At 38.5% G+C, this 16,541-nt stretch overlaps 1 protein-coding gene across 1 annotated transcript in view; it reads left to right on the top strand.

Moving 5' to 3' along the window:
- SLC15A2 (solute carrier family 15 member 2) overlaps positions 1–16,541 on the top strand; it is a 452,967-nt gene that overhangs the window by 287,646 nt on the left and 148,780 nt on the right. Inside the window, exon 14 of the mRNA XM_085647327.1 lies at positions 4,704–4,792. Within this exon, the coding sequence (XP_085503453.1) occupies positions 4,704–4,792 (89 nt within the window). The remainder of the gene's footprint in view (positions 1–4,703; positions 4,793–16,541) is intronic.

The raw sequence follows: 16,541 nt of genomic DNA, 5'->3' as shown, positions 1-16,541 counted from the left end.
AGTGTCTAAATGGATGATTTGTTTTTGAAAAATTGATTGTATAACTGACTGATTAAGTGTGTCTTAGTGAATACATGGCTTAGTGAGTAATGTTTAAATATGTAAATATCTGTATCAGTCTCTCACTTTGTGTATAAGTGGGTGCATGGGTTGGTGAGTAGCTACATGAGTGTCTATATAGGTTATTAGTTGGTTTTTTGAGTATCAGTATGAGTGTCTGAGTGTCTGTATGGTTCGGTGGGGGGTATTACATAGTGCATAGGTGCATGAATGAGTGACTCACTGTTTGTATGTGTTGAAGACAGCATGTGTGCAGGACTGTATGGGTGGATGAGTGTGTGCATGGGTGTGTTAGTGAGTGAATGACAGTCTCAATAGTGTCTTTATGAGTAACTACATAGGTTTTAAACTAGTAAATGTGACTATTGGTGTATATAAGTGAGTATATGTGAGAGTGAGAGATTGAAAGAGTTCCTGTATGAATAAGTATGTGTTTCTATAAGTGATTGTTTAAAAGACTAAGTATGTGTAAGTTTCTGTAGAAGTAAGTGTGGTGGTGTGTGTGTAACTGTATATGCAAGTAAATGGATGTTTGATTCTTTATTAGCATGAGTGACTATGTGTGTGAGTAACTCTATGGATGAGTGGCGTTGTGTAACAGGATGTATAGGTGTATGAGTACATATGATGAGTGAGTACATGTATGAGTGACTGTATAGGACTGTTGGTGAATGAGTGGATGTGTATGTGGATCTTAGAATTACTGAATAGGTTGATGTAACTGATATTGGTATGTCCATTGTTTTGAAAATGTTAGTTTCTATTTTTGAATGTGTGTATCAAAGGTTATATTAGGGGGAGAGGAGGTCTGCCACTCTATCACATGGATGATGTCATCAGTGATGTCATGAGTGATGTCACTGACCATGTCATGAGTGATGTAATATGTGACATCATCAGCAGTGCATTGCGGGCGCGCGAGTTATAGTTAGCCGAACTAACTATAACGGGGGAATTTCAATGGTTTTGTATGAGTGAAAAGTCCAGCTAACTATAACGCCCCTGAAACCTATGGTTTTTTCAGTGTATATATATATATATATATATATATATATATATATATGTATATATATATATATATGCAGCTCCCAAAACTCTCGTTTGTCGAACAGAGTTAAGCACTCACAGGAGGGTTTCCATATCGATTATTATTTTATTTCGGCAGAAATCAAATAGCAAGACAGACGCGTTTCGAATAAACCTTCATCAGTGACTGATGAAGGTTTATTCGAAACGCGTCTGTCTTGCTATTTGATTTCTGCCGAAATAAAATAATAATCGATACGGAAACCCTCCTGTGAGTGCTTAACTCTGTTCGACAAACGAGAGTTTTGGGAGCTGCATTTTTACGTGGGGCACCGCCACGCTATAGCACCCGCCTGCGAGTGACCTGGCTGCAGGTGCAACTTTGGGAGCTTACATATATATATATATATATATATATATATATATATATATATTACCTACTGGCGGTCGCCAGTAGGTAGTTATAGTTAGGACCACGTTTCCATAGGAAAACCTCAACATTCTATTTTGAATAACTTTGGCGCCGGTCGACGAATCCTCGCGAATTTCTCAAAATAGGTGGGGCGCTACGCTCCGCTCCTACCCTGAAAGTCTCGGGGGGATTCATCAAGCGGGGGCTGAGATAAAAGGGGGGTCCCAAAACGCGTTTTTCCCATGCATTTTTCCATAGGACCTTTAGAACGAGCTACAGCCCGAATGGCTGAACAGAATTACTCAAAATTTGGCAGAGAGGTAGTCCCTAGGTCAAGGAAGTGCCTTTTGTAGGTTTGGTGTAAATCTGTTCAGTAGATTCTGAGAAAATAGCCTTTAAATCAATATATATATCTGAGCCCGCTTACGGTACGCTTACCGTACGCTTACGGTAAGCGTACGGTGGCGTGCGCGAGCGCGATTCTGATTGGCTCTTAGATCTTAGTAAACATTCGAATCGGCCGAAACCAGGAAGCGGCGGCCGCCATTTTGTGTATTTCACTCTGAAAAAAAAGAGTGAAAACAAGGAAAGGGGGCAATGAGGAGAGTTACAGACCCCCTAACATTTGTAAGGGGGTCAAAGAAGGACAGAAAAGTACAAAAAAAACATTTATTGATTTTAAAAAAAATCACGGGGTACGCGTACCGTAAGCTTACGGTAAGCGTACGGTAAAAAAAATAAAAAAAAATAAATGAAAAGCAGATTTAAGAGTTTGCTCATCATATGTCCTCCATGTGCGTAATGTGGGCACGCGGTGCGCGAAGCGCACCGCGTGCTTACTGTGCGCGCACGGTGCGCGAAGCGCACCGTGCGCGCATGGAACGAACTGCGTTAAGTGGGCGCGCACGCCACAAATGGCGTAAAGTAACTTAGCATTTAAAAAACCGTACAAATTCACTGAAAAAACCATAGGTTTCACACATGTTATAGTTAGCTGGACATTTTACTGATAAAAAACCAATGAAATTCCCCCGTTATAGTTACTGTAGGCAACTATAACTCACGCGACCGTAATCCTCTGCTGATGACATATGTGTCTTTATGAAAAAAAAATATTTGTAATATATGTATAGCTAAAATTTAATGGAAGAAGACATGGGCAAATAAGTGTCTAAATACAGTATTAGCATCAGCAGAGGATTGCGGTCGCGTGAGTTATAGTTGCCTACAGTAACTATAACGGGGGAATTTCATTGGTTTTTTATCAGTAAAATGTCCAGCTAACTATAACATGTGTGAAACCTATGGTTTTTTCAGTGAATATATATATGTATATATATAGATATATATATACACAATATGTGAGTGGGTACATATATTCTGATGCATCCCACAGAGCATGGCGAAAACATTGACATAGTACCTGTAATTATTAGCATTGCTGCATCTTTTAGCATGCTCATTTCAGTCAAGGAAGGATATGTAGCAGTAATTCAGACCCACCCCCATTAGGTAGGAAGGTTACTATTGTACAAATAGGATTTGAGTTTTAGTCAGTGGGTTGAAGCAGTGTAAGGTGGTCTTCCAAAGGGTGCCCCTAATGGAATAGAGTTTTCTTATAACCTTAGAGTTAAAGGGGTCATCTGAATAATGTCATAATAGATCTCAAAAGCCATGCTGGCACCATCAAACAAAAGAACACTTAAGAATTACTATTGTTATGATGGCCAGAGATCCAGAACTGTGCTAATAGAAATGTTTTTTCCCAACACTGAACCCTTCAAGTTTCAAGTGATTTTATACTAAATTCCATATTGCTTTTTTAGTATTAGAAATTGTGCCCGCAAATTCATAATTTACTCAATAAGCTGGGTCTGAATGCAGGGTATCTTGAAATACCACACATCAAGCACTTTCCATATGTTTTTTCTTGTAACGGCATGAGATGTCAGATTTCTGTCATCGACATTTATGAAATCTTAAGTCACTCTAGCCCCTATTTCAGAATTTTGTTGGAGGAAGGCAGTATCTTACCATCACCAAAATCTGCTTCCCAGATACCAATTATAAGGTGGGAGGTGAAGTGGGGATACCACTAAACTGATAGTGTGATCCTCACCGCTGCCATGGACAGTGACTTTCGTTGGAATCAGTTGGCAGTACTTGCCTACCAATTTTGGCATGGTATGGTAATGATGATGAATGTGGGTGGGAAGGCAATGGAGCTTGCCAGGTTCAGGCTGTCATCAGGCCCCTCATTCCTTCCAGCCTATGAATGCAAAGAAGGCCGGGTCGGTACGAGGGGCAGTCTTAGCCCTCAGGACTGGGAGTCTGTTCCCTTCCTCTCATCTTATAAGAATTTTAACTTGATATACCTCTACATTTATTGACACTGAGTTTCCAAATGGAATCTTAAGGTTACCCTAACAAATGTTTCTTTAATGTGCATATAATGTTAGGTTAACTTTTTTTAATTAGAAATGATAACACTCTTTTGCTAACAATATGTGTATAAGTATGTGAGCCAACACAAGCAGAGAAATCTCTGCCGTACAGTCTGTTGGTTGATTTAAGGAAGTGAGTGCTTTAACTTATGCTGGGATTGCTTGCTATGTCTACTTGGTTTAATAAGTGTTGAGTGCACTGATGCCATTTAAAAAAACACGGAGAAAAGAGATAACTGCAGACCGTAAGTTTATTTTTCCAAGAAGAGCAAACACAGGTTATTTTGTAAACTGCCATTGTAGACAATAAATCTTATTCCTGTAATTTTTGCATCACTCATAAATATTGGTTTAGCTTGGCAAGAATTGCACATAAACACAGAAAGCTAGAAAAGCTATTGATTAATAACTTCAATAAGAATGCTTATATTTACTCTAAAGTATGCTGAGTTTTCATCCATTCTTTAGGTTTACTATATTTTGTGGGAAAATAGCAATTTTGTTTAATTTTTATCCAGTAGTTATTTTGGTTTCATTGTCATCATGTTGTTGCAAAAGTTTTGATTTTGTTGCTCCCACAGTAGATTTTTGCATCACATTCAAATTTCCCTCTACTTCCATAGATATATATTCACCTAAGGGAAGGGTCCTCTCACTGTTCTTTGAGTTTCATTTCAAAGACCTCATCTGGCATCTTTTATTTATGAGAGGGAGTGTGTGTTCTTTTTACTGCTAATGTGATCTTATTTTTTGATTTGCAGACTCTTAATCCCCTCCTTATTCTGATACTCATCCCTGTTTTTGACCTCGGTGTCTATCCACTCGTTAAGATGTGCAAAATCAATTTAAAGTGAGTATATTTTTAACATTTGGAAGTCTTTGTTCCCAATCCACCTACATTTTACTGCACTCATAAAATAAAGAACTGCAGGTAAATTGGGTGGCAAATTGATCCTATTACATGTTGAAAATCTGCAAGTTGGACACATTTCCACAGTCATAGGTGTAAAAAGGAGCAGGAAAAGTAGATTTTATTTGGACAGGTTCAATTGTAAATATTTGAAAATTCTATTGCTCTTCCGTTTCCCAGGTCCATGTGAGAACGACTCATCCAGTCCAGGTTTTCTTCTTTACATTCTAGTAATTGAAGCCCTCACTTTATATCGCAATCAGGATAAACAGAACTGCAAGTATCATAGTGCAGAGAAAAAAGAGTAGATAAATAACTTTCAACATGGGAGACTTGAGAGCTTAAGTATAGGCAAAATTGTAGATGTGTGTTCATTCAGAAACATTTTATTTGCTTTTTCCAGCATAATAGTGCAATGAACTTTTTTGCAAAAGAAACTAAAGCAATTTTTAAAATTTATGTGTGAAAGTACCCCAAACACATTTATATTTCCATAGGAAAAGTGATTTCTCCTCTTCAATAAATATGTTCCATGTTAGACACACAAGACAAGTGTTGCCTAACCTTTAAACTTGTGGGTTATCTACACAGGAACAACCCAGAAGAATATCAAAAGGAAACATGCGAGCACACCTGGAAATATATGATTGTCGCAGATTTGGCATATAGTAAATCTAAGTAAGCAGTTAACTGCATCATAACTGGCAAGCATGATCAAGATCTTTGGTGCTCGATTTAAAGGTTACTGTCACATTGGTCTGTCCTCAGGATCGGTTTGTTGCTCAGAATGGTCCACCTCTTGATATCCCCAAGCCTTAGTAGCCATAATGGCACAGGTCAGTGGGAGGATCAAGCGAGGGAAGAATAGGATGGGATCAGCAGGGAGGGAGACCTGAAATGATAAGAACAATTATAAGCACAGTGAGTTCACTCCTACTAGATATAGACGTTAAGAAACAATGGCTACATGAACAATTTCTTATACCTGTAACAAAAAATAATGACACTTCTACCATAATTAGGTTGTCTGTGCAAAAGTATCAATTTCTTCGTTTTGGCTGTAATGTGGGAAACATAGAAGAAAACATTCATAGAGCACACTTCACACCATTCATAGAATAACAGCGTAGAGATGTACTACCCCAAAATACACTTGAATAGGTTTCTAACAGCAACCTACCCTTTGTAGACTCCACTATGCCTCACAGGGATAGAGCGTAGTCCTATACCCCTCCTTGGTACCCCTGTTGAAAATAGAGCCAGAAGAATAACAAAACATAAATCTTCACTCTGTGATAGATATCATATTCAAGCATATAATACTGTTAATAGTATCTCAATCCATATCATGGTTCCATTCACCATGACCTCCAATATTTGATGTAGAGCAAACAAGGCAGCAGAGATGAAAACACCACGTTTTTAAAGTTAACAACGTGACTTGAGCCCAGTCACCGCTGTTTCAAGGATAAGGGCTAAAATCCCATGACCGGTCCGGTCAGAACACCAGGTACGCGGCGTGACGTGAGAAGAGTCACCGCCGTGCTAACATTGCCGGTAGCCTACCAGGGCAGGCACCTAACAGAAGACTGATGCAGGTATTGCCGGGAGCTTACCAAGGCAGGCAAATAACAGGAGACTGATGCAGGCAAACCACCTTCCTCCACACAAGCGTAGCGGCGCTCACCAACGGAGTACGGGACCCGCAGGAAAACCAAAGGTTGAGGGAGAGTCGGTGCTAAGCAGCCTTACCGGACCTAACTGGATACACAGGATACCAACACCACCTCCAGAGACGAAGAATTTCCAACGCTTTGCCTTGTATTGTTTCCGCCTTTATGGGTGTTCCCGCGATGTGACGTGCGCGCCTGACCTCAGGGGAACTGTAGATCTGTGCGCGGCCGACATCACGGACTCTGCTGGTAATTGTTTAGGCTGCTGCAGCGCGCTCGAAGCTATGCACGTGTAACAGTGTCAGCAGAAAACAGGAAGGAAAAGACAAAATGTAATGCTCTCTCTTGTTCTACTGTCATCATGAGGCACACAGTTTTCAATGTTGGCTATAGTCTCTTAACTATATGAAAAACAATAAGAAACAAAGGTTCAAGGAATTCTTTAAAACCAATCGCTTCTGTGCGTTGTGCTGCGACATTTGTTTTATCTGCACATATCTATTTCTTACCTCATCCTTGAGACTCAGAACTCTAAAGGTGACTTCAAAATATATCACACAAAACTCATATACAAATTGAGGAACACAAGCATGGTCTAGTGTGACAAAGCAGTAACCAGTCAGTTGTGGTCCTCTTCAACAACCTGGCAACATTCGGTTTGTTAGATGGAGACACCATCTCCCATCTTATCGTAGGGAAAATGATTTCAAGTTCTCTAATACATTTTAATCTAAATAACATCCAATGAAGAGGGACAATCTAAGGGCCCAATTTTAATCTCGTTCGGAAGTGCTCCGAATCGGATTTACCTAAACCGGTCCGAAACCCTTGTTTCCAACTGACTTGTTCCCAATTCCAAACGACCAAGTACGATCCTGGAAACCCTTAGCGCTGACTGAATCGTTTCCGGAAGGCATACTGAGAGATAGAGCCCTCCGGAGCCAAATCCTACAGGTCTTTGGAGTAGGTTTTAAAAGTGAGCAATTACGATGAACGATTCGGACAGCCTTTACGGTTCCATTTGCACAGATCAAAAAGGCTGCCGGAATCGGTCTTTGGGGGCCCTAGCAGGCCCACCTTCACCTGGGGCCCTCCGACTCGTGCCCGTGGGGATACCCATGTGTCCCTCCTTTTAGACCATGCACAGTGTTACAGGCACCAAGGGGTGCCCACCACAGGGTGCACGATGATCCCCAACCACCCCTTTTTTCAATGGGAGCCTATGTACGCGTTCGGTACACAGGCTCCTATTGAAGTCAATTGGTGTCCAAATGAATCGTATCCGGATGAATTCAAATGTATCGTACTTGTTCGGTCGGACACCCCTGACACGAGTCGTACAGAAAGCATTCCTGACACGAGTCATTCAGTTTGCTTTCCAAATGAGATCGGAATCGGGCCCTAAATATTTTTTGGCCGCTTGACTCACAACTCATAAAGATTTAAAAAAATTCTAGCCAAAAATTGAATTTCCAATAGCAGCTTAATTTCCATAGTCAGAGAACAATAAACCTTCAAGCATTTTAACTGCCGGGAACATAACCTTTTTTCCTGCTTACACAGAATAAGTACTATTTATAAATTGTATTATTCTCCAATCTGCACCTTGTCCTAGAAATAGCATATATCACTTTTATCAGCCTATGTTTGGAACAAAAAGAGAACATGAGATATTTACAATTGTGAACAGTTGTCTCGTTAAAAAGGATTTTTGATAATCCGCACCATCACTTTAAATGAATTCCATTTTTCAAATTAGTTCTGAATTGCACCATTTCAAACCCTACAATAGGAAGGATAATCTAAGCCTCTATATTTTTAATAAAATCCAACTACTTTAACATTGCACCTTTGAAAATCACAAGGGCTCTGTTTATGTGCAAGTTCAAATCTTTTGCACAACTAAACTCTCTGCACTGTCAATTTGCACAAATATTGCAAAAGGTGTAACATTTGACCAGTCTTTGGGCTTTAAGATATCATCTAGCCTTTGACTAATTATATAAACTTTCAAAGCCATTGCACCTCAAAATTAATGCATTCCAACCATAGCAATGTCATTTCCTGCTTCACTCATTACAGCTGTGGTCCATCTTGCAATAGAAATATGAAATCCACAGTTGACTTACCCAATGAGTTCCCACTTCTCTTCATCGCAACTCACATTCTTTCACACATCTCATCACATATTCCTTTGGTTGATCATGGGTATCCTATAATTCTACAGAGAGATTTAGTTTATCTGGTCACTATGAAGACAACTAAATTTGATGAAAGAAGTATAATATTTACATCTGAATTTATTAGATATGAAACCATTCTGAAAAATACTAAGTATAACAACACTTGCAAATTATAAGACAACTGCTTCAATGTTAAATGTGTGTTATCTGACAAACCTCTCATTAATTACAAAATTAATTGAACATCCCAAAAATACTGAGTACTTTGATATTGGTACTATTTTCAAACGAACATTTCCTTTAACTAAGAACAAACCCAGGGCTGGCTTTAGGGCGGTGCGATCGGTGCCACCGCACCGGGCGCTGACTTGGGGTGGGGGCGCTCTGTTTGCAAGCATATATTTATTTTAAAAGCACCTGCTGCCATTTTCCTTGTTTCCAGCAATTTTCAGCCATCTATAAAAATGTCAGGATCACTCCAATGATTAATGTTTCTGCTGGAGCGAGATCGTAGGTTTGTCTAGTGGAAGTTTTAACTCATCCCAAGGTAGTGCAGTTGGTTCATGTGCCTATTGCAAAGAATGTGTCCCATGCAGATCGCAAAGTACATATAATGTAAATAGGTCAGTGGGTTACTGCTTGTGTCCCAGGGATACTTCTTTACTTTTGTTGAAGTTTATAAATTAAAATTCTAATGTAGCATAGTGAGCTATTAACAGTCATCAAAGAGCTGCATGCAAACTACAAGATATGTATTAGTGCTATATGACTTTTTGCCCTGTCTTTCATCAAACTAAACTTGCAAAAAGGGTTCATTTGGGTAGAAACAATCAATTTTTATTATTAAAGAAAACTCCTAACAATGATGTTATGTTTTAAATTATGAATTTGTGTTTTTCTAGACCAAGGACTCAAAATATACTGCCTATTAGTATAGATGACATATGACTCCTACACCTTGTACCTCTGTCTTATGTAACATTTCCTATACACTGATTTACACATGTATGATTGTCTCTGTGCCAATGTGTGTGTGATTTAAAGTGCTCTGACACCCTACATTGCTATGTGTGGTGCTATAAAACGAAATCAGTCTGAGAGAGAGTGGTTATAGCGACTTGGGGAGCACGGTTCTATGGTGGTAGAGAGGGAATCCGTGGTAGATGTGGTCATTGGGGGGCGTCAACAAAAATTGTCGCACAGGGCACCACCAGTGCTAAAGCCGGCCCTGAACAAACCAACAAACATTTCCCCACTGAAACTATATTTAGCAACTAATACTTAGTGGCTACATCTGACTAGTGGGAATTTAATGTATGATAGCTTAAACTAAGCTAAATAAATCAGTTAAATAATTCAACTTCAGATACTCCGATGGAATCAAATTCTCATTCCATACACTAGCTATTACAAATCTCCCAAGCTCACTTCTCCCTTCTGTCATCCAAGCCTCATTGCCCAGTTCTGAATTCTGAAGTGTACTTCGAAAGGCCCCGACTCCCCGCAGACCACTGAAATCATCCAAGCCGTCAACTGCAGTTGGTCTCTAGTCATTAGATCAAACAAATTACCTTCTGTATCTCTCAAAGGTGCTTAACAGAAGAGAAGCAGAACCTCAGTTTACATTTCCGTGAGATTGATGTATTACAGCAGGCTCACCCAGTCTCTTATTATCTGTACCAAAACCTGTGGTATCATTGAAAAAGGAGGAAAAGTTTAAACTTTTGTTTCTGGCCACACTTGAATGAAAGCATCCATTGTCGTTGCCTCTGGATATGGTCTCTAGCTGAAAAACGTCTCTAACTATCTTGCCTAACTTGAAGCAAACAAATCGATCACAAGCAGACACCACTTTTCCTGAAGTCATTTGAATACTGTCTTATCTAGGATGCAATCACCTGAATCTCTCAAATACTTCAGAGTCCAAACCACCTCTACATTAAAATGCCCTGTAACATACTCTGCCTTGATCATGATTTGCTGATCTAAACAAGATTTCCAGAACATATTTACCAACTTTGCTAACCTCTTCGACCGACTTCCTCCCATACAGTGGCATATCACACAGTTAAAATGCTCTATATTCTCAATAACACTAAGCTGTTCCTTCCTTTTACCAGACTCATTAGTGCAAATTAACCTAAAAATCAATTCCTGTCAGTTTATATGCACCTCCCTCTCATGTGTTTATTTCCCTATAGTTGTCTTTAAACCACTTTTTGCACCCCAACCTTGTAAACTGGCATCTCCCATTCCATGTCTTTATGTTTGCCAATCCCAATCTAATATCTTCCTTTGACTCAATATCCAACTGTACCTGATGGTAAAATCAATATCCTTTCTTGAGATAGCGCTCATTCAATTTTTGTAAAGCCTAATAGTATAAAGGCCCTGGTAAGATTGCCCGAATTGTGGAAGATGATAGTGATAAATATTTTCAACTTTCACAAATATGGTCCGGTTTTAGAAACCCTAAACGCAAGGTGCAGATTGAGACAATTTACCAATTTGAGAAAATTTCTCGGACTGTAATCCACTAATCATTAATTGAGGATGGTGTGTTCTGGGCAACGATGAGTCCTGTGAGCCTACTGCATGATTTGTTGTATTACTGAGCTCTAAAGCTCTTTTCACCATGGATCCACACTATATGTAAAACACTTAGATCCACACTATGTATTTAAAACAATATTTCAATAAATGCCCTAATTTAGTGCAGATTATGTGAATGGATTAAACTATAAAATAAACTCAACAGTTGTAATGAAAATTATTAATACACAAAATATTCAAACAATTGCAGCATTGTCATAGTATTTCAAATATTCATTACATTTAATGGTGAAATCAGCCTTTCATTGGAAACCATGACACACAAACACCTAAGCAGCAGTCTGTCAGAAGTTACATGCACATCCAAATTAATCTTTTTGTCAATTATTAACTTTCACAATGATTGATAGTATGTTTCTTATATAATTTTCTTTCTACTTTACCTATAGTGCTCTCAAACCTAACTTCCTCCTCTGCTTGTCGAAGGAAAAACCAACCCGTAGAGAAGCCCACAAGGATATCCCACTAAGGTCACACAATAATTACACATCAGTTGAGGCACATTATAGGCGTTCGTCTTTTAAACATATCATATGGTATCAGAGTCATAGCGAATTTAAAAGTCCACAAACAAGTCGAAAAAACTTTTTTAAGTTAATTATCACTTGTTTATTATTCCTTTCTTGGATTGTCCAAATTTCAATTTAACACATAACAGCCGACACGTGTTTCGTCCATCCGGACTTTTTCAAGGCTGTAACAAATGGATACAAACATACACTATTACAAAAATAGATAAAAACATTAGCTGTCTACAGTGTTAATGTTAAAAAAAAAACACAAAAAACCATAATTTTATTTTAAAATGCTCCTCTTGTTAAAAAGCAAATTGACATATATCTATACGATATTTATTCCTTATACCTTGGCACTTGGTACAAATAAGGGGCTAGTGCCAATCAATACAATAAAAAAGAGAAAGGCCATAAGGACACAGTTGGTCAAAAAGATATAAGCTTATAGTATAGAGAGAGCCACCACCAATAGGATCATCAAGGAAATATTGGAGTGTGAGATATATTATAGTATGACAACAGATTGGTATCTGCTAATGGTGAGAAAAGATGGAACTGACCTTGCTGGAGAGTAGAGTCTCTCTCCATATGTGAAAACAGATATGAACGACCACTTCTTGTTCACAATGGTCAGTAATGGCATTAAATGATCATTATTTCAAATCAGAATTCTCTTTATAATACCTCGAGCATTCAACACTCGAATGGACACGATCTGGCAGAAATCCCAGTAAACAGGTGCTATAATACCTGTGTAAAATAAAAAACCTGTCAAATGAAGGTCTAAGAATCGTTTTCCAAAGTAGTGAAAAACATGGCCAAAGAATTGGCCTCAAAACTGCTAGTTAACCAAGAGTTCAAAGTAATGGAGGTACTGTAAAACTAATATAGAATAAATATTACGACGATTAAGAATCAGCCACTTGCCCGTGGGTACCAGTTTATTCATCTAAATATTCTAACTAGGGCATAATACCAAGTGACTGTTAAAAATAAAATGCCCAGAAACAACGTTCTTGTCGCTAGGTAAATAAATAGCTACAAATTCTTACCAGAGCTCCTGGTTATCTTTCCAATGTCTTAAGAAGGTCCCCTATCGCCCTTGGTAATGTCGACACCCAAGTGTAATTTTAGAGTTGTCCCATCCTGGTCTTTTTTAGAAAGTAGTCCCCAAAAACGAGGTTTGTCTTTCAAATCTTGATTAAAAACGAAGGTCGTGATAAACCTACAATGAATATATAAAATCATGGATAGAACCAGTGGTTCTCAAGTAATTTAGACTCCAAATGAACAGGCATATTGAATTAACATATTGTGGCATCAGGGGGTCATTTGGGACAGCAATTTTAAGACTGTTTAGCGGTATGGATCATACATTGCCCATACATCTTTGTTGTGGATGCGGGGTGTAAAACACTCGTCGAGTGGAAGACCCATAAGGGCAGTGGATCACTACAAGGCAGAAAACGCCAAGGTCGGTGTCCCTTATTTGTTACAGCAACCTCCAGCCCTCCAAATCGAGCTGCGTACACACTGAGACACACTAGCAGTAAGTATACTGCAGGCTAGAGAGAGAGCCCAAGCGGGTGTTAAGTAGTTGATAATACAATAAATTACCCGCTTGTTCGTGCAGGATAAACACTAAAAGTCCGTGATAGTTGGCAATGTTTAGAAGTCAGGCCCCACATTAGTAATACCTTAACCCAGAATCATGTTAAAAACTATCGTGTAATATGGATAGTTTTTAGATTTGGAGGGCTGGAGGTTGCTGTAACAAATAAGGGACACCGACCTTGGCGTTTTCTGCCTTGTAGTGATCCACTGCCCTTATGGGTCTTCCACTCGACGAGTGTTTTACACCCCGCATCCACAACAAAGATGTATGGGCAATGTATGATCCATACCGCTAAACAGTCTTAAAATTGCTGTCCCAAATGACCCCCTGATGCCACAATATGTTAATTCAATATGCCTGTTCATTTGGAGTCTAAATTACTTGAGAACCACTGGTGCTATCCATGATTTTATATATTCATTGTAGGTTTATCACGACCTTCGTTTTTAATCAAGATTTGAAAGACAAACCTCGTTTTTGGGGACTACTTTCTAAAAAAGACCAGGATGGGACAACTCTAAAATTACACTTGGGTGTCGACATTACCAAGGGCGATAGGGGACCTTCTTAAGACATTGGAAAGATAACCAGGAGCTCTGGTAAGAATTTGTAGCTATTAATTTACCTAGCGACAAGAACGTTGTTTCTGGGCATTTTATTTTTAACAGTCACTTGGTATTATGCCCTAGTTAGAATATTTAGATGAATAAACTGGTACCCACGGGCAAGTGGCTGATTCTTAATCGTCGTAATATTTATTCTATATTAGTTTTACAGTACCTCCATTACTTTGAACTCTTGGTTAACTAGCAGTTTTGAGGCCAATTCTTTGGCCATGTTTTTCACTACTTTGGAAAACGATTCTTAGACCTTCATTTGACAGGTTTTTTATTTTACACAGGTATTATAGCACCTGTTTACTGGGATTTCTGCCAGATCGTGTCCATTCGAGTGTTGAATGCTCGAGGTATTATAAAGAGAATTCTGATTTGAAATAATGATCATTTAATGCCATTACTGACCATTGTGAACAAGAAGTGGTCGTTCATATCTGTTTTCACATATGGAGAGAGACTCTACTCTCCAGCAAGGTCAGTTCCATCTTTTCTCACCATTAGCAGATACCAATCTGTTGTCATACTATAATATATCTCACACTCCAATATTTCCTTGATGATCCTATTGGTGGTGGCTCTCTCTATACTATAAGCTTATATCTTTTTGACCAACTGTGTCCTTATGGCCTTTCTCTTTTTTATTGTATTGATTGGCACTAGCCCCTTATTTGTACCAAGTGCCAAGGTATAAGGAATAAATATCGTATAGATATATGTCAATTTGCTTTTTAACAAGAGGAGCATTTTAAAATAAAATTATGTTTTTTTGTGTTTTTTTTTTAACATTAACACTGTAGACAGCTAATGTTTTTATCTATTTTTGTAATAGTGTATGTTTGTATCCATTTGTTACAGCCTTGAAAAAGTCCGGATGGACGAAACACGTGTCGGCTGTTATGTGTTAAATTGAAATTTGGACAATCCAAGAAAGGAATAATAAACAAGTGATAATTAACTTAAAAAAATTTTTTCGACTTGTTTGTGGACTTTTAAATTCGCTATGACTCTGATACCATATGATATGTTTAAAAGACGAACGCCTATAATGTGCCTCAACTGATGTGTAATTTTCATTGGAAACCACTTCCCTCTAGTCAATAGCTAAACTTTATTAACAGAAAACATACTTTTCTGAGCTTCTTAGTTGCCTCTAACCCACATACCTCAGACAGAGGTATGTGGGAATTCCTAGTTAGCTCCCTTACTTGGAGCAGATTTCTCTTTGCCTTGGTAATGGCATTCCCCAGCATAAGGGCATGGCTCTGAGGCGCCAATGGCCTTTACTCAGAATGTTTACCTATGAGCTCACACAAACCTCCCAGGAAGTTGAAGATGATTCTCTGTCTCACAAAATGTCTATAGCAGACTTAAATACGCTGTTTAGATTTATTTAAAAGACCACACTAAGTTATACATGTTGTAACATGCAAGAATTAGCATACAAATTCTGTTGCACATTCACTGCCTTATATCACACATTCTAAATCATTTACAAAACGTGGTATGCACATAGTATTAATTATAACACCATAATACAATTTCATTCTTAATAATGCATTGTATTCAAATTTAAAAATGTTCTTTAAGTTGGGATGTCCTTTTTCATATCTTTAATCTCTTTTATTCATTCAAATTCAGTTACAAATTTCACATCCTATCAGTTAATTGGCAGCCAACACATTTTGTTCACAGTTGCACTTATGTAAGGCAAATATTTCTATATAACTTCTTTTAGATCATTCACTGTCATAGGATGTTTCTGTAGTCAATCATGTCCAGGATCTATAATATATATGGGTTTTGAGTACCCAAATTTCAACATGTGTGGCATCTCACCCCAATGGTTGTTGATCTGGCAAATTTGGTTGCAGCCAGCGAGTGACAATGCTTACTTTAGACTCATGGATCTGCAGGGACCAGTGGATGCTCTGCGAAGTACTGTGTTGCTATTTATACATACATTTTTAAACTTACTTTCTCAAAAACTACTGAACAAAATTGCACCAAATCACAAAAAGCAAGTTTTGTAGACCAAGATCAACCTTTCTACCAAATTTGGTGTAATTCCATTAAGCCGTTTTTGCTGTATCACTGTTCAATTCTCCTATCTGAAATTGCATCATAAGAATTTATCCCCAAATTTGACATCATTATGCTCAGGTGAGAACAAGCCACTGCTTTGCAATGCGTTTCGGGATAAAATCCCTTTCTCAAAGGCAGCATATAAGAAAATGCAGCAAGCATCTCTTACCAATTCATCACCAAATTTGACATCATTATGATCAGGAGAGTACAAACCAGTGCTGTGCATCCTGGGAAAGGTAGTTCCTGGTTCACCCATGTGGGTTTGCCACAAGACTGCGTTCCAAATAATAGTTCCTTCTGCCAATGCAACCAACATCAAGTGTTGGCCTCAGATGTGAAACTCTGTAAATCTGCATCACACTGCCCCAAATAAAACTGCTGCAGACCG

Source organism: Triturus cristatus, chromosome 3_2 (assembly GCF_964204655.1).
Source record: "Triturus cristatus chromosome 3_2, aTriCri1.1, whole genome shotgun sequence".
Lineage (NCBI taxonomy): Eukaryota > Metazoa > Chordata > Amphibia > Caudata > Salamandridae > Triturus > Triturus cristatus.
This window is presented reverse-complemented; position numbering and strand designations above follow the sequence as displayed.